General features: G+C 38.7%; 2 protein-coding genes across 2 annotated transcripts; both read left to right on the forward strand.

Moving 5' to 3' along the window:
* LOC113014085 (C-type mannose receptor 2-like) lies at positions 1 to 25,511 on the forward strand. Its single transcript, XM_080298479.1, has 5 exons — positions 1 to 36; positions 22,559 to 22,599; positions 22,978 to 23,370; positions 23,509 to 23,859; positions 24,044 to 25,511. Exons 2-5 carry the CDS (start codon positions 22,566 to 22,568, stop codon positions 24,388 to 24,390), a joined length of 1,125 nt encoding a protein of 374 aa, XP_080154605.1. The 5' UTR covers positions 1 to 36; positions 22,559 to 22,565; the 3' UTR covers positions 24,391 to 25,511.
* On the forward strand, positions 2,328 to 5,949 carry LOC113014094 (macrophage mannose receptor 1-like). The gene is made up of 4 exons (XM_026155397.2): positions 2,328 to 2,361; positions 4,247 to 4,633; positions 4,782 to 5,138; positions 5,261 to 5,949. The coding sequence occupies exons 1-4, from the start codon at positions 2,328 to 2,330 to the stop codon at positions 5,608 to 5,610; spliced, it is 1,128 nt and encodes a 375-aa protein (XP_026011182.2). The 3' UTR covers positions 5,611 to 5,949.
* Positions 25,512 to 25,972: the final 461 nt, after the last annotated feature.

Below are 25,972 nucleotides of genomic sequence, written 5' to 3' on the forward strand. Positions count from 1 at the left end.
ACTGAGGAGAGACATCAAGGAGAGAACTAACCAGATGTAAGTTTAAACTTTCTTAAGTAATATGCACAGATCGAGTGTAGATGATGTCATTACTCAGCATTTCTGACAGTGTTTCTATTTTTTGGTCTTAATATGATTCAAACATTAAAATTAATGAATTTATATTCTTTGACCACATATAAAAACTAAAATATTTTACATGAGTAATTTCTTTAGTACAACTGAGCATTTATATTTATATTTTTCCACTACCCTCATCTAATATGGACGACTAAAAAAGCTAAAATTTAGGACTGATTGTGGATAAAGTTTCACTCATGATTAGCACAAAAACACAGGATCAGAAAAAATCACAAAGGGAGTCTGCACTGCTTTAACAAAAAAGAAAAAAACAAAAAAAGAACTTTTCAAAGGATTATCTTTATATTTAACCATCATGTGTAAGTATGAAAAACTGAAATATTACAGGAACATTAAACTGGCATTTGGCACTAATTTACAAGCATTTAGCTGCAGCTCTTTTCTATTCTTTCCCTCTGTCCTCCTCCTTTCTTTATTTCTATGTTATGCTGGGCGGCTTATGTACTGTAATGTGTGGAGAGACTTTAAAGTATTTCAGTTATTTTATATTACCTCTATTATAAATGCCTTATCAAATAAAAACAGGGCCTAATTTGGGAAAAAAAATAGATTAAAATAAATATGTTTCTGTGTTGATCGTTTTGATTGTGGTTGTTACCAAACTGTCTCTGTCAGCTCAAATATATCTGATATAAAAGATGCTGTGGAGTTTATTTCTATTTATTCTGACTGGTGGTTCATGCTCCATGGCCCCAGTTCTACTTTTGCAACACTTCTGGAGTTGTTACAGTAAACTAGGACCAGTTAGGTTCGACTACTAGAGTAGTAATGAGTGTAGCGTGTAATAAAGACCACATACCTGATAATAAGTTTAAATTGCCGGCTTGTTATTTTGTAAAGACAGTTGACACACACACTACATAACACAGTGGTTTGGGAACCACTGTGAACAACCTGATTGGGTGTGGCTGGTCACAGGAGTCACGCTGCAGTGTGCCCTTTCACAATAAGACTCTGAACACATATTTTAGCCATTTTACCTGAATTAACATAAAAACACCATGAATTAGCAAGTTTTTAACCTTTTAATATGTTTTTAAACAAATGAAATCCTATACCATGAATTATATCATTGCTGATGTTTTAAAATGAATTTTTTAACCATTATGATCTATTTATTGACTATTTATCACCTGTAATATATTTCTTATGACTGTTTTTACTAACAGGCTATGTTAACCAGGGTTACACTTTATTCCTTTTTTTTTTTAAACTTATCAGCTCTATTTCAGCTGGTTTCATGAAAACATTTGGACTACTGAGACTATTTATGAATCTTGTGGCTCATTTATGGCCCCATTTGATGAATTGAGTTCATGATTTATCAGATTGCTGACAATCAGATTGCCTTAATTAGCAAAATTATTGAAAGCAATGTCTTCAGTTGTCATGGGGGTCATCTCTATGGGGCTGATAACATCCAGAGCAAGTGTATATAAAGTATTATTGTACCTAGACAGACTTGTTTGCTGAATAAAAAGTTACTTTTATGTGGAGTTTGGATTAAAAATGAGTAGATATCTTACTAGCTGCAGCTGAAGCTGTGATATATTCTCATTATTGAGTAGATCAAGTTCTCCCTGTGCCTCACACCCAGTTTAAGATGATGGATGAAGTTATTGAGCAACACAAATAAGGACAACATGTTTATATGCCTTTTGTTGATCTACGTATTTTACATTCTTTACATTATTTACATTTGATCTTTTACATTGTGTATAATGTCTATTGATTCTATTGTTTATTTTAATATTTGTGTACAGCTCTTTGTGACTGCCTGTCTGTGAAAAGCACTTAAATAAATAAACTTTACCTTCTTACTTACTTATATGTTCTTGCTTCTTGGACAGCTAGCAGTGCAGTGCTTTTTTGCCATGTTTTCCTGATTGCTCATAAACATCTTTGAATTGTATTTGTAAATGACCCCTTTCAATTCAATTCAATCATTCTTTCAGCGAAAATAGTCACACGCTCGTATTTTAATATTCAAATCCTGACCAGGACAAAAAGAGCTCTCTTTACTGTAGAGAATAAATTATAACATGTAAGTTTACCTGTGATATTTCCTATCATCATATATTAATCAATTTTTTTCTTTCCTGACATAAAGGGTCCATCGAAGAAGTTTGGTTCAAATCTTTGTTTCCTTGAGTAATAAAACATCACTTTCATCTGTCAGATCAAAGATGCAGTGGAGTCTGTATCTGCTTATTCTGATGGGTAAGTGGATTGTTTCACCAAATGTACTGTTTTTAATCTAAAGTATCTACACAGCAAATCCAGCATGTCCAAATTAACACTGTCGGATTTGATTTCAACACTATTAAAGTGTCTATATGGGTCCACACCAGAGAGTGTTAATTTAACTCTTTTTGGAGAGTTGGTACGTTAACTCTGATTTAGTGTTAAACACCAAATCTGTCTGGAGTTGATAATTTAACACTTGGTGTTAAGAGTTTAACTCTATTAACTCTCAAAGAGTATTTTAGTTTAACTACGTAAGAGTTATCTTCTAATTCATTCTAAAAAGCGGGAATTTTACTGTTCTGAACTTCTAGAAATTTCTTTTGGAAATAAACATTTACTAAAAAGACGCAATGGTTTTTGAAAAACATTTATTCTGAACTGTGCACCACAATTTCAAAACATTTTCTGAAAGATGTAACAGTATACATGTTCTCACTTTCATTAGAAATTTGTTTATCAAAAGGTCTGACATGGTAAATGCAAATAACAGCATTCTCATCACTTATTTCTTCAATACAATATGCATGTCCTTCATTCATCCCTTTGTGGAACTTCAACGCACTTCTGCTCTCCCCCATATTCCATCTTCACAAGCATATCCTGTGTGGAGATTGAATAAAAATTAGTTGACACTAATTAACGGCACAAATAATCCAGTAAACAATTGCAGCACAGTAAAAAAAAAAAAGGAATCCTCTTTGAGCCATTACTTGTGTAAAGTATTTTCCCAAAAGACAAGGACACAGGCAACAGGTAATACTGAACTAAATGTAAAACCTCAACCTTTTTAATTTTTACCTAAACCGTGTGCACAAAACTCTGGAGGGATCTATGCTAACGTAGAATCCAGTCAGGACGTCAGCTACTGCTGTTTGCTCGTTTTTGTTTTTTTATGGGCGATCGTTTTCAGGCTTCAAGTAGCACCATTATACCAACATTTCACATTCTAGACATTGTTTTAGGTGTATTTGACCAAAAGTTTGACTGAAAATTCACATGCAAGCTTTTTTTCAAGGCTGTGGTATTTGCCCGCAAACAATACCTTTCAGCTAGCTAAAACAGAATATTATGCTATCAGCGAGCAACATGGCTAATGCCTTTCACACAGCTTTGTCTCAACTCCAAAGAGCCACAGAAGTAAAAGCTCATAATAATAATTGAAACAATCTTTGAAAAAATGACTTACCAAGCATGGCAAACAACTCAAATATGTAGAGCAAAATGTTCTGAAACGGCTTCACTTCAGCATCGATTGGAGCCGTGCTGGGGGCGGAGTCTGTGAATTTACTCTGTTGGTGTCATAGCCCCTCTAGGAGTTAAGAGGTCAAGAGTTAATGTTTCCATTGTAACACCTCCAGATTTGACAGAGAAACACTCGTTTTTAACACTCGATTTTAACTACTATCATTTTACACCTCAGAGTTACATTAAAAGAATGTGACTCTGCTTAGAGTAAAATTAACTCTACCTTTGCAAGGAGACTATTAACACCAAAAAATTTAACAATTTTGAATTTGCTGTGTACAGATTAATGATAATTCATTAAAGATTTGCAATATTTCTACCAATACATCCACTGAATATAGATCCATCTTTATCAAGCAAAGCTTTTATCCATCATCTAATTTTGATATGATGATGGGATGATTAGTTTCTTGTATCAGCACTTTTTTTTTCTTTTGCTGTTTATAAGTCAGTCTGTCTTCTTGACATGTTAGCTGGATAATAATCATTTTACTGAAGAAGCTCCTGGAAAGGAATTCAACGATATGTTTGACTGATTTATTTGACAGTTTCAACCTGTAATGTTTGATTTCTTCATTCAGACTTTTATGTATATCATATTTCTGTATTTCAGGTCAGTGTTGCCTCTTTACATGCCGCCTGTATGAGTACCACTTTATTAAAGAAAACAAGAGCTGGTCTGAAGCACAGAGATACTGCAGAGAGAAATATACAGACCTGGCCAAAGTGTTTGACATGACAGACATGAGCAGACTCCGTAACTCCGCACAGAATCAAGGAGAAGCCTGGATTGGACTGAACAACAACACAGGTGGAAACAGGACGTGGCGTTGGTCTCTGCCAGGAGTGGAATACATTCATAATGACAGCAGCTGGAATCAGAGTGGAAGAACTGATAAAGAACTGCCTGGGAACTGTGGGAGGAAAAGATACGATAATGGAGATAAAAAGCTGGCAGATGTTTCATGTGATTTTACAACGTGGTTCATCTGCTACGATGGTGAGGAGATAATTTTAAATGATATTATAATATTGTGATTTGAAAACATAAAGAAATCAAATAATTGTGATTTCAGAAAAACTATGTAGAGTTTCAGGAGGCAAATAATTGAGGGATGTCTTTGTGTGTTTTTCTGTTGGTTTCACAGGAATGAAGAAAGACAATAAAACATTGCATTTGATTGAAACACCTATGAACTGGACACAGGCTCAGAGCTACTGCAGATACCATCACACTGACTTGGCCAGTGGACTCGATCAGGTTGATGAAGAAAAAATGAAGGCCCTGATTAAGAATGAGGACTTCAAGTTTAGCGCATGGGTCGGTCTGTTCAGAGACAGCTGGAGGTGGTCAGATGGGAGTAATTCCTCTTTCAGATACTGGGATATGGAGTTATTCAGTGATGAACAAAGGAACAAGAAATGTGCTATGACTCTGTTAAACAGATCAGGAAAATGGAGCTCTGATGAATGTGACAAAGAAAAACCCTTCTTCTGTTATGATGGTGAGTTTGTACAAATGTTTTTCTCTGTTTTCCAAAATGAAATACCGCTGTCATTACTGAGAAGATTACTGATGATGTGTTTGTGTAGTTATTGTTGTCTGTTGTACATTTTGTTTTTATAGCAGATAAATTGATCCTGATCAAAGAAAACAAGACCTGGGAAGAAGCCTTGAATTACTGTGAAAACAACTACAAGGGGCTGGTTTCTATCACCAACCCTGAGGTGCAGGGATGGGTCCAGGAAACAGCCAAGGATGCTGACAGTCCCTACGTTTGGATCGGACTGAGCTACAGATGCACTCTGGGATTATGGTTGTGGGTCAGTGACTACGTAGTCTGCTATGACAAGTGGGCCACAGAGAGGAAGACTGAAGGGTGTGACATGTCTGCAGGCGTGGACAGAGGAGGACAGCATGAGTGGTTCAGTCGCAGGAATAATGAGACGTATAATTTCATTTGTTCTAAACAGTAAGTTTTAAACTTAAACTTAGTTAGTGATGCTTATATATAACAAAGTTATTAGACAAGCAGATGGATAAATAGCCACAAATGTAAAGACTGTTGAACTCTTGACAAATGTCAGGCTCAGTCACTATGGTTGCAAGTCACTCTGAAACCCTGATAATCAATAAAACATCTTTACTGATTTATATTAATATGTCCATATAAAATAAAGAATGCACTTCAATTCCATAACCTGGTAAAAGAAATATATTGTGTATGTATATAGTGTTTTTACTGATGTAAACATAACGATACTGATACTGACATTTTTTACTTTAAAATTAATTAATTTAAAATTTCACACACACACACACACACACACACACACACACACACACACACACACACACATATATATATATATATATATAAAGATTTGCATGTCTGTGAATTCAAAATCTGCCATGGAAATGATAGAGTTTAATGTATAATGTTATGTTCCATGTTTACTGTGGATCAATGCAACCTAGTGGACATTTAAAGACACAGAATAGTTTGTTGCAGATGAATGAAATGCAGACAAAAACACTACAATGATAAAAAAATACTGTAAAGGCAGAGTGATTGTTGAAATACTCTGAAATGTAAATACTGCTAAATTAAAAGGAAAATATAAATTAACAAAAGAGGAAGTGATGTGGACGTGAAGACACATCATTGGGTGGAAAGGTCTGTCATGGTCCCCGAGTCTTTGACTGTCTTTAGATTTTCTCTACGTTTGTGTTTTTGCTGAACTTTGGATTATGGTTGTGTTTTCTGGGTTGTTGATATTTAACTTCCTGTTATTTCCTTTTTATTTCCTTTATAAATGATACAAATGTCTTTGAGATTATTTGATGTCTTTAATTCTGAGCTTCTGTTCCAAAGATCTTCAGATTCTTTCTGTGTTTTATGACGTCCTCGTGGTTTTAGGTTTGTTGATCTCCTTTTGTGCTTCATTCTGTTCTTCAGTCTCATGTTTGTCTTCTGTCTCTGTCAAGTTCATGTCTTTGAGTCTTGGTCTCAGTGTTTGTTATTTCCTGTTTTATTTTGATGTTCTGTTGTGACTCGTGTTTTGGGTTTTCGTTCTACTTCCCCTGTCTCATCCTCTGTGATTAGTTTCAGCTGTCCTGACCTGTTTCCTCTCCTCTCATTATCTGCTGTGTATTATTGTCTCAGTCTCTCCTTGTCCTTTGTTTCGTGCTCTCGCATAACTGTGTTTCTCCTCCTTTGTGGTTGTTTTGGAAGAGTTATTGTTTTGAATTGTCTGTGCCTGATCTGTGGTGGTTTTGTATCTTGTAGAAGTTCATCATTAAAGATGCTTAAGTTTATATCAGTTTCCCGAGTCCTGCATTTGGTTCCACATCCTGTCTGCCACACAGTTTTTGATAAAGTCACAGAATCCAGAGTACTGCTGATTGATCTACATCTGCATTTGCATTATATGTTAGCCTGTAGTTGGCAATAAATAGTGCCTTTGATGACTATTTACCCCTTATGGCATGGCTATTCAACTAAAAGGTTAGTTGGGACAGATTTTCAAACCGAGGACTTTATCTGGGCCAGATATTTTTTTTGCAGCCAGTAAGCAGCAGATCATGATCAATTTCAAACCCACACAACTGTATTGAAAAACAAGTAATTTTTTATTCAAACCTTCTTCTTTTTTTTTTGCACATTTCAAATAATAACAAAAAACATGAATCCTGTCAGCTACAGTCAGGAGAAATCGCTACAGTCCAAGTTGGGATTTCTTTGAATATGATTGTGTTTTAGATAAAGCAAGTGTCTTGTAGTGGAAAGAGAAAAATTATGCGGGACATTCCTAAAGGGAAAAAAATCCCACAAACCTTAAAGTGCACTTGAAAAGCTCGCACAAGAAGGCTAACCTAGCTTACCTTGAGAAGGTAAGGGAGCACACTCAACCCTCATCCCCAGAAACAGAAGCTAACCCCAGGCAAGGCAGCGTGATGCATCCTGAGACAACTCCACAAAAAACATTAATGCAGTGCTTCCAGCAGCGACCTGATGGCTGCTGGTTGGTCAATTCGCAGGAACATCACAAGCGAGAGGAAGCGTTAGAGAAGATGTTTATTGAGACTGGGATATCTACACAACTGTGTGAGTCAGTTGCCTTCAAAAAGTTTAGCAATCCACTTGAACAAAAATTATGAACACCCGGTGTTGCAAGAATTAGTAGTCTCATTGGGGCCAAGATATATCGTTTATAGTTGCCTGGTATCAATGGTTGTTCATCTGCCCTAATTTTATTTTATTTTTTTAAAGAACCCATAGGTGGGAATGTGAGTTGTCTGTCTCTGCTTGTTAGCCCTGTGACAGACAGGCGACCTGTCCAGGGTGCAGGGTATGGTAGCTGGAATAGCAACATACCGACGGATAAGCAGAAGAGCATGACTGGTATGATGAAACTGGGATTTTGTTGCACTTAATTATTGCAAAAACGACTAAAACTATAACTGAAACTAATCAAAACTAAACTGAAACTAAGGATTTTCAAAAACTAAAAACTAAAAACTAAACTAAACTAGCAAACAAATGGTAAAAACTAATTAAAACTGATATAAAATTGAAAATCTGAAGTCAAAACTAAATAAAAATAAAAACTAATGAAAATTGCAAAACTATTAAAACCCTGAACGGGCAACCTTGCGGTTACAGATGAGCTTCCCAACCCCCCGAGCCACGGTCGCCCCTGCTGCTAGACTGAAAAAAGTCTGCTCTGATGATGACAAGGCTGCAAATGAAATGATCAGAAAACCAAAATAGATCTTTGGGCTTGTATCAACTGTGAGTGCTGAGTGTGATGTAATAACGTGGGAAATGTTCTGTTAGACTGCACAGCATATCTGAAAACTATTGGTGACGAAGTGAATTTTACTTATTTAGAGAAGACCTTTGGGTAGACCAGAAGAAAGAAGGAGTAAGAAGACTGACACTTCCTACATGCAGTGAAGCAGAACAGCTTTAAGATTATAAATGTTTTGGGGTTTTTTTGGTTTTTTTCACAAAAAAAAAAAAAAGTTAGTTCTTGTTGTCGCGTTGTTAACATTGGTTCCCCTCTCGTGCTGTGTTTTCTCTCGTGAGTTATATTCTTGGATTTCTCAGTTTAGTTTCTTATTGTTTTGTATTCCTTCCAAGCCTGCATTAAAGCAGAGTTTTTGAGTTCAAAAAAAAAAAAAAAAAAAAGATTATAAATGGGTGTGGGTCACACTCAGCCAAGATTTCGGGTGAGCTCATTGTGAATCCTAGCCCCACCCTATCATGTGATTTCCTGAGGTCAGATGGCCCAGGATGTGAGTGGGCGTTAAGGCGTCTGGGAAGGGATCTCAAAACTGGATTATAGATGGCAGAGAGTTGGTGTCGTAAACCCCCGCCTCTGTTCAAAGATGGTCGCTCACAGTGGACATAGATGGCTTCTTTCACTCCTCTTTAAAACCATCTGTCCTCTCTGTCCAAAATGTGAACATTGGCATGTTCGAAAGAGTGACCTTTGACCTTTAGATGCAGATGGACCCGTGGAGGTGGCTCTTTTATGCTGTGCCATGTGTTTATGAAGTAGCTGTTTGGTCTCTCCAATGTAGAGGTCTGGGCATTCCTCGCTACACTGTACAGCATACACTAAATTGTTGAGTTTGTGTTTAGGAGTTTTGTCTTTAGGATGAACCAGTTTTTCTTTGAGTGTGTTGCTGGTTCTGAAGTAAACTGGAGAGTCACGCGTAGAGAAAACTCTCCTGACTCAAAGAAAATTAATTTTAGCAAAATGCCTTTTAAACCAGCGACACAGAATACTTTTTCATCAAAATTGTTTGTCAATCATACTCTACTTACTACACGATCACATTCTTACTGAATCCTATAGCTTAAATGTCAGAGAGTCAGAGATCAGTGTGTCCTGTGTGATCTCATTCACTCACAAACCCCTTCATACACACTAGGTTTATTTTTCCTTTGAAGCAGGCTAACCCCCTGACAGCCTCCAATTTCAGCCCGCCTCCTTTATCTCCCCTTCATAGAGAATGGCTCAAATCATTACCAAACAGCTACTGCCACTAGTCAGGTCCACTCAAGTCAGTTGGCAGCTGGACTTGAGTGGACTGCCAAATGGCTGTGACATATATCTTACACAAAACACAAAAGGATGCAATAATTGATATGGAAAATAATGCCAAGCCAATGTTTACTGGGAGAGTCTCCCAATTATTCCACACATTCTACAATATCTCTGTCTCTGCTAACATATTGATCAAACATATTGATCAAATTTATATTTTCATTCATTTTTTCAAGAAAGAATAAAGTCACCAGCAAAAGCACACAAAGAACAGTGATTTAGGCTCTATAAATCACATGTAACACTGGAGGTTGAGCCTTTCACTTCACTTCTGGCCGGAGAGATCTCAGTCTCCATGGCACTGCCTGACAGTCTGTGTGCCTTACACAAACATAGTTAGAATTTCACAGAGCATGATATTTGTTTCCACAGCACAGGATTTGTTTATGAGCAAAAGCAGAAGTAGAGTTAGATACTCAGTCTAGCGTGCCTCGATACACAAATGTATTCAAATGACTAAAATGTTGAAAGCAGAGACTTTATCCTAGTCATCCAACAGTCCTGCATCATTTCACTAAGCATAAATTATGGAGGGCCAGGGGTGACAAAATGAATTCATTAAATATGCTAGTAAATAATTAATTGAATGTTTCATTCATTCGTTTAAATTGAAATTAATTAAATAAATATTTCAGTAATGACTTTTTGTCCATTGGTTTAATTTAAAACATGTAATAAATTATTTATGTATTTATTAACTTATTTATTTATTGTCCAGTTTATTAACTCATTCACTGCCATTGACGTCTATAGACGTCAATTACGTTTTTCAATGGGAGGGGCTAGAATACAACCTCGGGCAGCTTGTCAGTGAATTTTATTTTTTCATATATTTGTAAATAAATTGTTTTGATAAAACATAACCTTTCTCAGTGTTATTTCTGTTTTATAGAAGTGAAGAACTATTTTATATGTTAGAGGTGTCACAAAGCAAGAAATATTAGTGTCAAAGGCACTTTTCTGCTTGAAATGTATTTTTCACAAAAAGCTCGTTTTCTCCCTTTTTTTGGTCAAAACAGGCATTTTTGGTGGAACCCACCTCTCTTCTACAGATGATTACTAAAGAATGGAAAATGGTAGAAACAAGCTTTTTTTTTTTGGATGAAAGAAGAAAGTCTGTTCTTCATTTTGGTAGGTTCAGCGTTTATATGATCATAACACACAGTTTTCTGTGGCTCTTCAAAAATGAGTAAAAATGCTCAAAAACCCTGGCAGTGGGGAGTTACCTGATTTGAAAATGGCTGGCAGTGAATGAGTTAATTAATGATAGGGATAAACTGATCAGATATAAAGTATCGGTATCGGTCTGATCCTGAATTAAATTACTGGATCAGATATTTGAGAGAAAAACAAAAAAGTAATCCGATCCATTAAATATCCCAAAAGCACCTCATAAAACGTGCGACATGGCGTAACCTTAGCAGTTGGAGCAGTATACTTAGATTAAGAGTTCTTTCCAAAATTTTAAATAAAAAGATCAGTATCGCTGAACTGTGAAATATTTTTGGGTGCAGTGCAATTTTCGCATACAAGAATAATAGAATAGCCTCAGTGTTTTGTTTTTTAAAAAGCAGCAAGACATTGAAAAACAGTTTTATTGATTATTAAATGGATCGACTATAGCGGATTCATATCAGTATCGGCAGATGTCCAAATTTATGATATTGGTATCGGATTAACTGTGCCTCACACCCAGTTTAAGATAATGGATGAATGTTTATATGTTCTGGCTTGGTGAACAGCTAGCAGCATAGTGTTTTCTGCCCCTTTTTCCTGTTTACTCATAATGACGCCTTTCATAACTGGAACATACAAATCCCTTCATCAGTGGATCATTCATTCAGGGGAAAGTCACACTCTTGTACTTTGATATTCAAATCCGATAGACTACAAAGAGAGCTCCCTTTTAGTGTATATCAATATTTACTTGAGAGCTGTCTTCATGAAGACATCAAATAGAAAAAAAATGTCTCATGTAATTTTAAAACTTGTAATATAATTTCATGTTTGTGGTACAGAGCTGATGTGTAGAGAATATTTGAGATAGTTTTTCTCTTTGTACTCAGAAAAAAAATATTAGATTTATGTTACGCAACTCTTATTGAAAAGAGGAACTAGCATAAAATGTTTATCAGCTTGTTCATGAGCTGCTGAAATAATAAAAATGAATGATTGTGTCTAGGGCAACACGGTGGTTAGCTCTGTTGCCTCACAGCAGGAAGGCCTTGAGTTCAATTCCACCATCAGGCCAGGGTCTTTCTGTGTGGAGTGCATGTTCTTACCGTGTTTGCGTGGGTAGGTTAATTGGAATCTCTAAACTTCCCACAGGTGTGAGTGTCAATGTGTTGTTAATGTGTTGCGACAGACTGGCAACATGTCTCTCATCCTAAGACAGCTGGAATAGGCTCCAGCCCTCCCGCGACCCTCGAAAGGATAGGTGGCAGAGAATGAATGGATGAATTCATATCAAGGAATAATAATGTCCTTGTCCTAATCATGTTTATGAGATGATTAGGTTCTCCTCTTGGATTCACTGAGTCTTCTCATGTCTGACAGTTTTAACCTGTACTGTTTAATTTCTTTAATCAGGCTTTTATGTATGTCATATTTCTGTTTTTTGTGGTGTAATTGCATTGTACAGTAGATGTTAATGCAGCCGGTCAGTGTAGTTAGGCTGATGGCAGCTAGAGGGCGAGACCGGTGTGTTTCTGTATAGAATGTTATGTTATGTGGGGGCAGAGCAAGAACAAGAAAATAAAGTGTGGTTATGAATCGTACAGTGGACCCGCGTATAATTGAATAACACGACATGGTGTCAGAAGTCCTGTACTGATCCATATAACCTCGACTGAACGAACCTGTGTCTGGCGGAGCTCGCGGGATAACGAGGGGAGAATATGGCGGATGAGACTGCACAGAGAGCCCCGGCGGGGCCGAGCGCGACATTCAGCATCCAGCCACCGGAATCCTTCGACTTTTCAAAACCGCAGGAGTGGTCCAAATGGATACGGAGGTTCGAGAGATTCCGTCTCGCCAGTAATTTGAACGTCAGCTCGGAGGAAAACCAAGTCAACACGTTGATTTACTGCATGGGAGATGAGGCGGACGATGTGCTTCGCGGTCTGAGTTTAACAGCGGAGCAAAGGACAACGTACGAGGGGGTACGTGATGGTTTCCAGGCTTTTTTCATTGTGAAGAAAAATGTGATCTATGAGCGCGCCAAATTCAATATGCGCCGACAGGGAGACAATGAGACAGTGGATGCTTTTGTGACAGCACTGTATGCGCTAGCAGAACATTGCAACTATGGAGTGCTACATGATGAGCTGATACGTGATAGGCTCGTTGTCGGTCTCACGGACAAACGGCTGTCAGAACGCATGCAGCTTGACCCAGATTTGACTTTGCAGAGGGCTATCAACATGGCGAGGCAAAGTGAAGAGGTAAAGCGACAACAATCCTCCTTGCGAGGTGACTCTAGAGGTGAGGCTAGCGATGCTAAGTCGGTAGATAGAGTGCATAAAACCAGTCGTAAGCCTGTTAGAACCAAACTACTCCAGACTAATAGTCGTCAAGCTAAAACATGTAGATTCCGAGAAGACGGCAAAAAAGGGCCAACCTGTCAGAAATGTGGTGGCGCTCCATCCCATTCAAAGCAGGATTGTCCAGCGAATGAAGTGAAATGCCATGCATGTGGGAAAAAAGGACATTACAGGCGTGTATGCAGGGCACCAAAAACAGTGCATGAGCTTGAAGAGGATGAACACGGTTTGTTCCTGGGCAGTGTTAAGTGTGAGGGTGAGCCGTGGACTGTCGACTTAAGCATAAACAACAAAAACGTGTCATTTAAAATTGATACAGGTGCCGATGTGACAGTCCTACCCCTTAAGGTGTTTAAGGAGCTCTACAGACACAACCACCCCCCCAGTCTCCACAAATCAACCAAGGCTCTGCTGGGTCCCGGGAGGAGTCGTTTGGATGTCGTTGGTGTCAGTGAGCTTGCACAGACAAAGAAATACTTGAGGATGTCTTTGTCATCAGACACCTGCACACTGCTTTGCTGGGGAGACCTGCTATTAGCAAGCTGGAGCTTGTGGCTCGTCTGGAGAGCATAACTATTGAGACGCTTAAAAAGTGCTACCCAAAGCTGTGCAGTGGTCTCGGTGAAGTACGTCAGCCGTACGACATCAAACTGAAACCTGGAGCTCAACCTTTTTCCTTGAAGACGCCACGGAGAATCCCGTTGCCTCTGATGGACAAAGTTAAGCAGGAGCTGGCCCGTATGGAAGAACTAGGGGTGATCAGCAGGATTGAGGAGCCAACTGATTGGTGCTCAGGCATGGTGGTGGTACCGAAGAAGACAGAAGATGTACGCATATGTGTCGACCTTACACACCTCAATGAGTCTGTGTGTCGAGAGAAGTACATACTGCCATCGGTGGAGGAAACATTGGGCAGATTGGCTGGTGCCAGCATATTCAGCAAGCTGGACGCTAACATGGGGTTTTGGCAGATACCTCTGACGGAAAACTCAGCCAAATACACCACTTTCATCACACCGTTTGGGCGTTATTACTTCAAGAGACTGCCCTTCGGGATTGCTTCAGCACCGGAGCATTTCCAGAACAGGATGGTCACAGAGGTCACAGATGGTATGGAAGGGGTGGTTTGCCACATGGACGACGTGCTGGTCTGGGGCAGAACGCAGGAAGAGCATGACTCTCGCCTACACGCTGTGCTGGGCAGGATCCAAAAAGCTGGCATCACCCTAAACATTAACAAGTGCGACATCGCGAAACAGCAGGTGACGTTTTTAGGGCATGTTCTCTCAGCCAGCGGTATCAGCCCTGACCCAAGCAAGACCCAGGCTGTGAGGGAGATGAAGGAGCCACAAAGTGTGAGTGAGTTAAGGAGCTTTCTGGGAATGGTTAACCAGCTTGGAAAGTTTATCCCACAGCTCGCAGAGAGGGACAAACCTCTAAGAGACTTATTGTCTAAGAAAAACTGCTGGAGATGGGACATTGACCAGGCTAGAGCATTTCAGAACCTGAAGGATGCGCTCACATCACCGCCAGTGTTGGCCATGTATGACCCAAGCCGTGACTGCAAGGTGTCAGCGGACGCATCATCGTATGGCTTAGGGGGTGTGTTGCTTCAAAGATGGGATGAGGAGTGGAGACCTGTTGCCTACGCGTCACGCTCCCTCACTGCAACGGAACAGAGATACACTCAGGTTGAAAAGGAGGCTTTAGGTCTGACCTGGGCTTGTGAGCGGTTCCGCAACTTTCTTATTGGCAAACACTTTCAAATGGAGACAGACCATAAGCCGCTGCTAAGTCTGCTGGGGGCACAAACTCTGGATGCGCTCCCTCCCAGAATTCAACGCTTTAGGATGCGCCTCATGCGATATTCCTACTCGATTTCGCATGTACCAGGCAAACACCTGTGGACAGCTGACACGCTCTCACGATCTCCAGTGAAAGCAAAAGAAACACTTCAAGACAAGGAGTTGTTGGAGAGCACAAATATTTACGTGGACATGTTGATGGACAATCTGCCAGCTAGCAACAATTTCTTGGAGCAGCTGAGAGAAGAGCTGGAGAGGGACAGCGTATGTGCTCGCGTGATGCAGCTGTGTGAGGAAGGATGGCCCACACATTTCAACAGCGAACCAGCGCTAAGACTGTACTGGGCAGAACGGGCGTTCCTCACCGTACATGATGGTCTGCTAATCAAAGGGGACAGGTTGGTTATACCTGCAACTATGAGAATTGATGTGCTCACCAGACTGCACGAAGGTCACCAGGGAGTGGTTAAGTGCAGACAGCGAGCACGACAGTCGGTTTGGTGGCCAGGGCTAAGCCAGCAGATAAATGAGCTTGTCCTTAACTGTCGGACATGTTGCCAAGTGAGAGAAAACCACACAGAACCGCTGATGCCATCACAGTATCCGGGGCGGCCGTGGCAAAAGCTAGGAGCCGATCTGTTTATGCTGAGAGGGAAAACCTACCTTCTTGTCGTGGATTATGCCTCAAGATTTGTTGAGATTGCCCCTCTCACACCTTCAAGGTCAGAGGACGCGATCCATCATCTCAAAGGGATTTTTGCACAACATGGGATCCCCGAGCAGCTGGTAACAGATAATGGGCCACAGTTTTCAGGGGCAGCTTTTGAGACATTTGCAAAAGTGTATGGCTTCTGTCACATTACAAGCAGCCCGAAATATCCCCAAAGCAATGGCGAAGCCGAACGAGCAGTTAAGACTGTCAAGAATCTATTGCGGAAAGCTGTTGATCCACACTTGGCTCTGCTCGCTTACAGAGCCACCCCACTGCAGAATGGCTATAGTCCAGCCCAACTCTTGATGGGGAGACTGCTTCGCACCACAGTGCCAATACTGCCATCTCTGCTAGACCCCGCACTTCCTGATAGTGTGGTTGTCACCCGGAGGGAAAAGGAGAGGAGGACTAAAGAGGCACAGTCATATAACCTTCGTCATCGCGCACGCAGCCTCGACAGGCTCACTCCAGGCCAAGAAGTGTGGATAACAGACCAGAGAGCCAGCGGCACCGTTATTGGCAGCCACTCCACACCACGATCATATCTCGTGGAGGGACCTCGTGGGACAATTAGGCGGAATCGTCGGCATCTTGTTCCCATGAAACACTCTCCAGACCAAACTGAGAGCAATAATGGGGAGCCAGAATCTGCAGAAGCCGGGGAGCAGTGCTCCACGGACATGCCAGAGACAGTTTCTCCAGAGCTTCCATCTACACCCAGAACCAGATCCGGAAGAGTGGTTGTGAGACCAACCAGATTGGACTTATAACGGATAAGATGGAAAGGACTGTTTTATACAAGAATACCCCTCTTTCATAGTATTGTTTGCACAATATGGGTAAAAGTGTAAAAGCTAAAAGGTTGTCATTTTCAAATATGCATGTTCAGAAGTTGGGAAATGCAGGGGGTGTGACAAGTTAGCATGTAAGAATTTGTGTTACTTAACGGGTTAATTAGAGTTAAGATTTTCATTATATAGTATTCCTTACAGGTAAGCGCAGGACCAGACCTTCCAGCCACAGAGGCAGAATAACCCTCTAAGGTCTGGTGAGTCAATGGTAGTCTACCCATTGATTCTAGAAAGGGGAGATGTGGTGTAATTGCATTGTACAGTAGATGTTAATGCAGCCGGTCAGTGTAGTTAGGCTGATGGCAGCTAGAGGGCGAGACCGGTGTGTTTCTGTATAGAATGTTATGTTATGTGGGGGCAGAGCAAGAACAAGAAAATAAAGTGTGGTTATGAATCGTACAGTGGACCCGCGTATAATTGAATAACACGACATTTTTCAGGTCAGTGTTGTTGTCAGTGTTGTCCGGTCTGTCAGAGACAGCTGGGGGTGGTCAAATGGGAGTGATTTCTCTTTCAGATACTGGGATGATATAACATGATATACCAAGTTCTGACTGTGGGGTTTCTGAAAAGAACTAAAACGAACGGCTCTGCTATAATTTCTGACATAATGAAGACAGAAAACAGCAGTGACGTTTCTGAACGCCAGTGAAGTTACTGAAGTTGGGCTAGCTGGTATATAATGATGTGCTACATGATCGCTAGCGACACAGCTATGTTAGCATAATATAAACACAGTGAAGATGGAGGCTGAACGCTAACCTTTTTCCACTCAATAAAAGTTAACGTGAGGGTTCCTGATGGTTAGGACCAAACTTCAGCCAGGAGAATGACTCAGATGGTCCGTCCGCAATACCAGGTTAGTCATTAATATACTGCTGCATGGGCTGGGCTGTAGTTACATTGTAAAAACTAAGCTTTAAAATGATTAGTGGTAATAAAAACCGAGAGAGACCGACAGTGATCACTGACTGTTTTAGGGGCTTGTTGAGATTAAATAGAATAAGATACAAAGCATTAAAACATGTTAAAAACACAACAGCCTAATTAAAAGCAGGGTAGTTTGGGCCCGGAAGCAGGTTTCATCACGTCATCACAAAAGATCAGGTGGTGATGTTAACTTGAAGCATTTTCGTGTACAACTTTTGTCTAAGTGCTGAGTGTTGCATTCAGTAAAAATGATAAATAGGAAAGATGTATTTCCATTTTCTTTTCTCTTTATGCTCTAAATAAATTTTTCTTTGTTGATCTATTTCATTGTGGGTTGTTATTCAGCTTGAGTCTGTCTGGACATCCTCCCCACTGGGAGTAACATGATGACGAGTGTTCCTCCTCTCGCATCCACACAGCCCACTGCCTCAAATGTCCCAACAGCTCCATTTGCTCTCTTCCTCTCGATATGCCTGCAAATATGACGAGAAACACCTGCAGTCAGAAGGAGAAGGACAAGTCCTGAATTGGAGGGTGAGAGAGAGAACCACAACCACACACACACACTATTGACGCTAAATTGTTTGGGTATTTATTTCCTTTTTTTGTCAAGTGCTGATGGCAGTTTTATTTTTGCCTCAGAAATAAAGACAATAAAACACTGTATTTGACTGAAACATTTAAGTGGACACAGTCTCAGACCTACTGCAGAGACAGTCACACTGACCATACTGCTGGACGACACCAGCGAGATGAAGATCTAGATGACCTTCACAGCTGGTGAAGCCAGCACACAAAGATGACCCAAAAAGAAGCAGATTCAAAACAGAGGCTTGGAGTGACATGAACTTTATTTACAAAGACATGATTTAAACGTGAGAGACAAATATTAATAAACATGGGCAGGGGGCTATATACACGGTTGATACAGGAGTATGAGCACAAAAACTATGAACATGAATGAGGGGCTATATACAAGTGTGTGACATAGGTGCTGGGACTAAGAAAAAGACTATATACAAGGACCTGAGAATAACACTATAAATAATAACATGAGCTAGGTAGGCAAAGACATGAACTTGGCAAAAAAAGGAAATCAGAGCTAGAGCATGGGGGCCGAGTGGAATAAGGGACCTGACGAATAAACAGGGATAAGAAAAAGGTGGTAGTGAGAAACATTGTTTACAGGTGCATGAGATGGGGAGGAGTGGCTGCAGAGCTCCGGGTGAGTATCGGAATGATCCTGCTGGAATTCAGAGTTCCAGGAGGTGAAGCAGGGAGGTGAGAGCGAGAATGGAGTCTAGATTCTAATCTATTAACAGTTTAATAGAAGCAGGCTTTACCTGAAGTTTTTTTTTTTTCTTTCAGGAAACAAGTTGAACTAATAATAATAACTTGCCTGACAGTATCATATTAAAGTCCACATGCACAATGAAAGTCTCCTTTTCACTGAGCATGATATTTGTTTCCCACTCACAGCAAAGAATTTCTTTGCAACTAAAAGCAGAAGTGTTAGGTGACGGCTGTGTGCAGACAGGGATAGGACCCAAGATGCAGACTCCAGAGACAAACTTAAACCAAAACAGCTTTAATGCTGAACGCAAACATAACATAACAGGAAAAAACTCAAAATAAACTATCACCGGTGGACTGGCAAACACACAGCAAAATAAACGGTAGATCGCGACACGGACACAAAGAAACACAGGGCTTAAATACACAGAGGGAGCAATCAGGGAATGAGTAACAGGAGGGAAACACAGCTGGGACAAATCAGAACTGACGAGACCAAAGAAGCGTAAAGTGAACACACCGAGATAAGACAGAGACCTTCAAAGTAAAACAGGAAACACATAACACAGACTGAACAAAGACACAGACTCACATGCAGGCAGTACAGAGGGAACAGAGACGTGGGACCAGGGCAGACACAGACACTGACTGGACACGGGGATATAGGAACTAAGGATACACAGAGACGCGAACTAGACAAGGGGATACAGGTGACAGGGGAGACAGAACAACTAGAGAAGACAGAGATAAACCAAAGACTAGAAAGTATAAATAATATAATAAACTCAAAAACCCCGGGGTCAATGACCCAGGCATCCTAACAAGAAGTAGAGTTAGAAACTCAGCCTAATTTGCATCAATACACAAATTTATTAACATTACTCAACTTTTGAAACCAGAGACCTTTTATGCATATGAAAGTGTAGGATAATCACAAATGTGTGGAAATAAATGTAACCAGCCTCTCACACAAACAGCTGGAACAACCTCTGAGTCAAACCCAGAGTTAGATTATTGTTATATACACCTTCTTTTTTTTTACTGGCTTATACAGAAGTAAGAAGACGTCTACAGATTGTTGATGCTGTACAGCCAACAATGTGTGTTCAGACAGTTTGTAGTTTATGATTTATACTCATTTGTTAGAGCTGAATAAAAATCTAAGAGGACTTTTTGGAACTTTGCTGAAACAAGTTTAACTGTAAGGTTGATGGAACCAAACTTATTATACTGAACTAAGAGTAAAATTTAAACCTAGATGTGAAAACAATATATAGTTAAGTAGAATAAAAATAAAAACTGGACTTTGAAAAAAATAAGTCAAATACAGTGAAACATTTTATTCGATTAGGAATGCTAAAATAAAATATAGTTTAGTATTGTTTGGAAAAAAAATTATTACAACTTGTCTGACGAGGCAGTGAAAGTACATGCACTCATTTTGCCTCTGCATGCCGTCCATACAAAACAAGAAAATCCACTCTGGAAACAAACTAAAATTAAACTGAATTCAAAGCAAAAAGTAAAAATGAAATAATCATTTATAAAACTAATTATACAAATCAGAACTATAATAACAGAGTCACTGACAGTTGTATGATGAGGTAAACCTGAAGCATTTTTATGTATAACTCTAGTCTCACTGTGACGAGTTGCATTTATTATCAACTATAAATGCAAAAGATATATTTACATTTTCTTTCTCCTTCCTGCTCTTGCTCGTTCGACAGACAACAGTGCAGTGTTATATTTATGTTTTCAACAGCATCACATCCCCGTTTCATATCTGATATATACACTGGATCCTTCTGGTGAAAATTTTTAATATTCAAATGTTGACCTTTGGGAAATAAGATCTCTGTTTTAGTGTAGCCCATAACATTTACTCGACAGCAGTTTTCATGAACACACTGAGGAGTGACATCAAGGAGAGAACTAACCTGATGTAAGTTTAATTTTGTTTATTTTGTTTTTTTGTCATTTTATCTTTGTACATAAGTACAGGTCGAATGTAGATGATGTCATTACTCAGTTTTTTTTTTTTAATTATTTGACGTAAATATTTGAATTAATCAATTTATATTTTTCGACCAAATATAAAAAGAAAAATATTTAACATTAGTAACGTTTCAGTACAGTCGAGCACTGAAATTTTTCCACTACGCTCGTCTAGTATAAAAATTATCCAGACTACAAAAGCTAAAATTTGGGACTGATTGTGGGTAAAGGTTCACTCATGATTAGCCCAAAAACTCAATATCAGGCTGAACCACAACATGCACTTCTTTAACCAAACAAAACTTTTCAAAGGATTATCTTTATATTTAACCATCATGTGTAAGTATTAAAAACTTCACAGTCAATGAAATATAACACACAATATAAAGCACATACAAGTAAATTATTAAATGCATATGAACTTGTGTTTTTCAATGACCTGGCATTGGGCACTAATTTACAAGCATTTAGCTGCAACTCTTCATTCATCTTTCCCTCTGTCCTCCTCCTTTCTTTATTCCTCTACATTACACTGGGCGACTTGTTTAATGTAATATGTGGAGAGCGTTTAAAGTATTTCAGTTCACTTTGTATCATAATAAATTCATGATTTGGAGTTTGTATGAATATGTTTCTGCATTGATCCTTTTGATTGTGGTTTGCATATTTCAGCCTGACATACACTGTTCATGCAGCACATAAGTGTTACCAAACTGGCTCTATGTCAGCTCAAATATGTCTGATATAAAAGATGCTGCGGAGTTTATTAATTATTTATTTTATTTATCAGCTCAATTTCATCTGGTTTAATGAAAACATTTGGACTCCTGACACTCTTTATGAACCCTGTGGCTCAAACAGCACAGCATTCATGAGTTTGAGTTTATGGTTGTCAAACTTCTATCTGATTGATTCAGAACTTATAAAATCTATATAATTTGCACAATGAAAGTCACCTTTTCACCGAGCATGATATTTGTTTCCTACTCACAGCACAGAATTTGTTTACAACGAAAAGCAGAAGTAGAGTTAAAAACGCAGCCTAATTTGTATCAACACACACATTTATTAAAATTACTGAAGTTTGGAAAATGGAGACTTTTTTATATAAAAGTGTAGCGTAATCAGAAATACTTGGAAATAAACATAACCAGCCTCTCACACAAACAGCTGTAATAATCTACAGGCTGGCCTGCACGTCAGAGCAGGATAAGTGGTTAAGAGGATGGATCCATCTTAACATTATATATTATAAGAACTTTATGTTTTTTATGTAATAATCTTCATTTAGTTGATAACCTGTAGCAAGTACCTGAGTAACTGTAAAGTGGGTACTATTGTTATAAACACCTGCTTCATGAGGCTGATAACATCCAAAGCGTGTGTATATTAAACGTTGTTGAACCTGAAAAGACTTGTTTCGTCAAATAAATACTGTCAGTTTGAGAGGTTCGGATTAAAAATGATTAGATGTCTGAGTAACTGCAGCTGAAACAGTGATGTCATGATTCATAATGCTTCACACTATTTTTCCTTATCAGGCTTCTTGTCATATATATTTCCTACCATGATATATTGATCCATCTTTTCTTTCCTGACATAAAGTGTGCATCAAAAAAGCTCTGTTCAAATCTTTGTTTCCTTGAGCAATAAAACATCACTTTCATCTGTCAGATCAAAGATGCAGTGGAGTCTGTTTCTGCTTATTCTGATGGGTAAGTGGATTGTTTCACCCGATGTACTGTTTTAAATTCAAAATGAACAAAGATTAATGTTGGTTCATTAAACATTTGCAATATTTCTACCAATGTATTCACTGAATATAGATTCATGTTTATCTGGCAAATCTTTTCTCCATCATCTAAATTAGTTTCTTGCATCAACACATTTCTTTCAGTTTTTGGGGGTCAGTTTCTTGTTGACATGTCAGCTGTATACGTATCATTTTAGTGAAGAAGCTCAAAGATATTTAAAATGATTCGGCCAAAATGTTTGACAAATCATTGCACTCATTCTCATTTATATGACAGTTTTAACCTGAAAAGTTTAATTTGCTAATCAGATTTTTATTTTATCATATTTCTGTATATTAGGTCAGTGTTGCTTCTTTACATGCTGCCTGTATGAGTACCACTTTATTGAAGAAAACAAGAGCTGGTCTGAAGCACAGAAATACTGCAGAGAGAAATATACAGACCTGGCCAAAGTGTTTGACATGACAGACATGAGCAGACTCCGTAACTCCTCACAGAATCAAGGAGAAGCCTGGATTGGACTGAACAACAACACAGGTGGAAACAGGATGTGGCGTTGGTCTCTGCCAGGAGTGGAATACATTCATAATGACAGCAGCTGGAATCTGAATGGAAGAACTGGTACTGATAAAGAACCGCCTGGGAACTGTGGGAGGAAAAGATACGAAAATGGAGATAAAAAGCTGGTAGATGTTTCATGTGACATTACTATGTGGTTCATCTGCTATGATGGTGAGGAGATGTGAATACTACTAAACGTTATTATAGTATCATGATATTAAGTAATCACATAATTGTCATTTCAGAAAAAAGTTTCAGGAGACAAATAATTGAAGGATTTCATTGTGTTTTATTCTGTTGGTTTTACAGGAATGAAGAAAGACAATAAAACATTCCATTTGATTGAAACATTTATGAACTGGACACAGGCTCAGAGCTACTGCAGATCAAATCACACTGACTTGGCCAGTGGACTCGATCAGGTAGATGGAGAAGAAATGAAGGCTCTGTTTAACAACTATACCTTTAGCGCATGGGTCGGTCTGTTCAGAGACAGCTGGAGGTGGTCAGATGGGAGTGATTTCTCTTTCAGATACTGGGATATGCAGTTATTCAATGATAAACAAAGCAACAAGAAATGTGCTATGACTCTGTTAAACAGATCAGGAAAATGGAGCTCTGATGAATGTGGCAAAAAAAAACCCTTCTTCTGTTATGATGGTGAGTTTTACAATAAGTATATTTTTACAATACTAAAAATACTATCAATACGAAGTATTTTTTCTACTTATTTTTTGTTTTTCATAATATAAAAAGAAGTAGTGACTGTAAAATAGCCACAGCACTCCTTGCTCTGTCTCCTTTTTTAATACCAATACTCATTGAAGTTATTTATTTTTAACAGATAATTTGATCCTGATCAAAGAAAACAAGACCTGGGAGGAGGCCCTGTATTACTGCAGAGAGAAGTACAATGACCTGGTGTCCATTACTAACTCCAATGAACAGAACTGGATCCAGGAGAAAGTCAAGCAGGCCAACTCTACCTACGTATGGCTGGGACTGCGCTACACCTGCACTCTGGGTTTCTGGTTCTGGGTCACTGATGAGGTAGTTAAATATAAAAACTGGGACTCTGACGGAACGACTGATGGCTGTGACATGTCTGGAGCCATGAATAGAGGAAGCCCACATAAGTGGTCCAAACAAGCTGATAATAAAATGTTTAATTTCATCTGTTCTAAGAAGTAAAATCCTCTCTGATTCTTGATCAAAAGGGTTTGCATTTATTTACTTTGTGTTTGGGGTGTGTTGATTTTTAAAACGTTTCTTCAAAAGCATTCTGGGAAATGTGGATTCAAGTAGTTTTGGTGGGAGTTTGTATGGTTTGTATTTTGTACCTCACAATATCTAAAGCTGCTTGAGGCGACTGTTGTTGTAATTTTTTGCTTGGTAAGTAAAAATGGATTGAATCATATTTTTATATTTTTATAAAATATTGCTGGCAGTTTTTTCTTTGTTTGTTTTTAAAAATATAATTTTAGACTTCAAAATGTTAACTTTTTCACTTCTTTTACTTCAATGTCATTTTTAATAATTCATCTTGGCACTAGCAGCTCAAACCCCAAATTACTGTATTGATTCAGTAATAATTGAGGTAAAACCATAATTACAGTTGAGAAGCTGTAATTGTGATTTACTCGACATGAAAGAAAAGCTAAATATCAAATTGATTACAGATTAAGTAGCTTAAAAGATCCAATTTCATAAGGACTTCCATTTCTACATGGAAACGGTTTTATGTAAATGCTATAATGTATAATATTATGAAGTTTAATATTAGTTAGTATATGTTGCATTAAGGTAAAATCCCAAGGTAAAGTTCCTCATCCTTGTACAGTGCACAGTGGTACCTCACACCTGCTGCTTATTGTCTTCATCAGCTCACTGGTATTTAAGAACCCGATGATTGCACCAGACTGTGTGCATGAGTGATGAGCAGGCGCTTTCTTCTTCTTGTTCTCTTTCAAATTGCAGTTTTTCTGCTGTGAGTAGTTCAGACTGAGTCTGGTAAAACAAGGCTTTGTGAAGCTCTGAACCTTGTTGAACCACTGTGTGAAAAGTTGATTGAAGCTTCAGTTATTACACTCTTGGGGGACATCTACTGGTGACAGTAGTTGTTGTACAGCCAAATGAAGCCTTACAAATGTGATTGAAATATTTTATAAAATTGTAAGAAACAGAAACTTGCAAACATTATTCAAATGTCCTGATTTCATTTGATATGTCTTTGGTGTTTGGATCTCATTTTAAATACTGCCTGAATATGTTCATCTATAAAATAATGAGGAATAAAACATGTTAAAAAGAGAGTGTGAAATCGATCTGTTGATTGTAAATTTCAGGAGAGAGGAAAGATGTATCCTTACAATCCAGTGAGCCAGTAGGTGTGATTGATGTTCTTTTTTAGAAACTCCACACAGATAATGTCAGTTTCATCATCATCATCATCATCATCATCATCGTTTATTATATAGCGCCAGACAGACCAAAGTGCTGAACAACACAAAAACAAAGAAAAGCAAAGCATAGTATAAAATAATAGGAGGGACTTAAAAGCCAGGGAATAAAACGGGTTTTCAATCCGGACTTAGAGAGCTGCACTGAAGACACTTGTCTGATATGAAAGGGAAGGTTGTTCCAAAGCATCGGAGCTGCAATTGAGAAAGCTCGATCTCCTCTGAGTTTCAGCCGCGACTTAGGGACTGACAACAGCAATTGATCAGCTAAACGGAGAGAGTGAGTAGGAACATGAGGCTTCAACAAATCAGAT

The sequence above is a fragment of the Astatotilapia calliptera genome, chromosome 3 (genome assembly GCF_964374335.1).
Source record: "Astatotilapia calliptera chromosome 3, fAstCal68.1, whole genome shotgun sequence".
In the NCBI taxonomy this organism is placed as follows: Eukaryota; Metazoa; Chordata; class Actinopteri; order Cichliformes; family Cichlidae; genus Astatotilapia; species Astatotilapia calliptera.

Bases quoted from the DNA above. Each gene is read 5' to 3' on its own strand.
- LOC113014094 (XM_026155397.2), top strand. From the start codon at position 2,328: ATGCAGTGGAGTCTGTATCTGCTTATTCTGATGG. The intron at 2,362-4,246 runs GTAAGTGGATTG...TCTGTATTTCAG, and splicing joins GTATCTGCTTATTCTGATGG to GTCAGTGTTGCCTCTTTACA. The intron at 5,139-5,260 runs GTGAGTTTGTAC...TTGTTTTTATAG, and splicing joins ACCCTTCTTCTGTTATGATG to CAGATAAATTGATCCTGATC.
- LOC113014085 (XM_080298479.1), top strand. From the start codon at position 22,566: ATGCAGTGGAGTCTGTTTCTGCTTATTCTGATGG. The intron at 23,371-23,508 runs GTGAGGAGATGT...TTGGTTTTACAG, and splicing joins GTGGTTCATCTGCTATGATG to GAATGAAGAAAGACAATAAA. The intron at 23,860-24,043 runs GTGAGTTTTACA...TATTTTTAACAG, and splicing joins ACCCTTCTTCTGTTATGATG to ATAATTTGATCCTGATCAAA.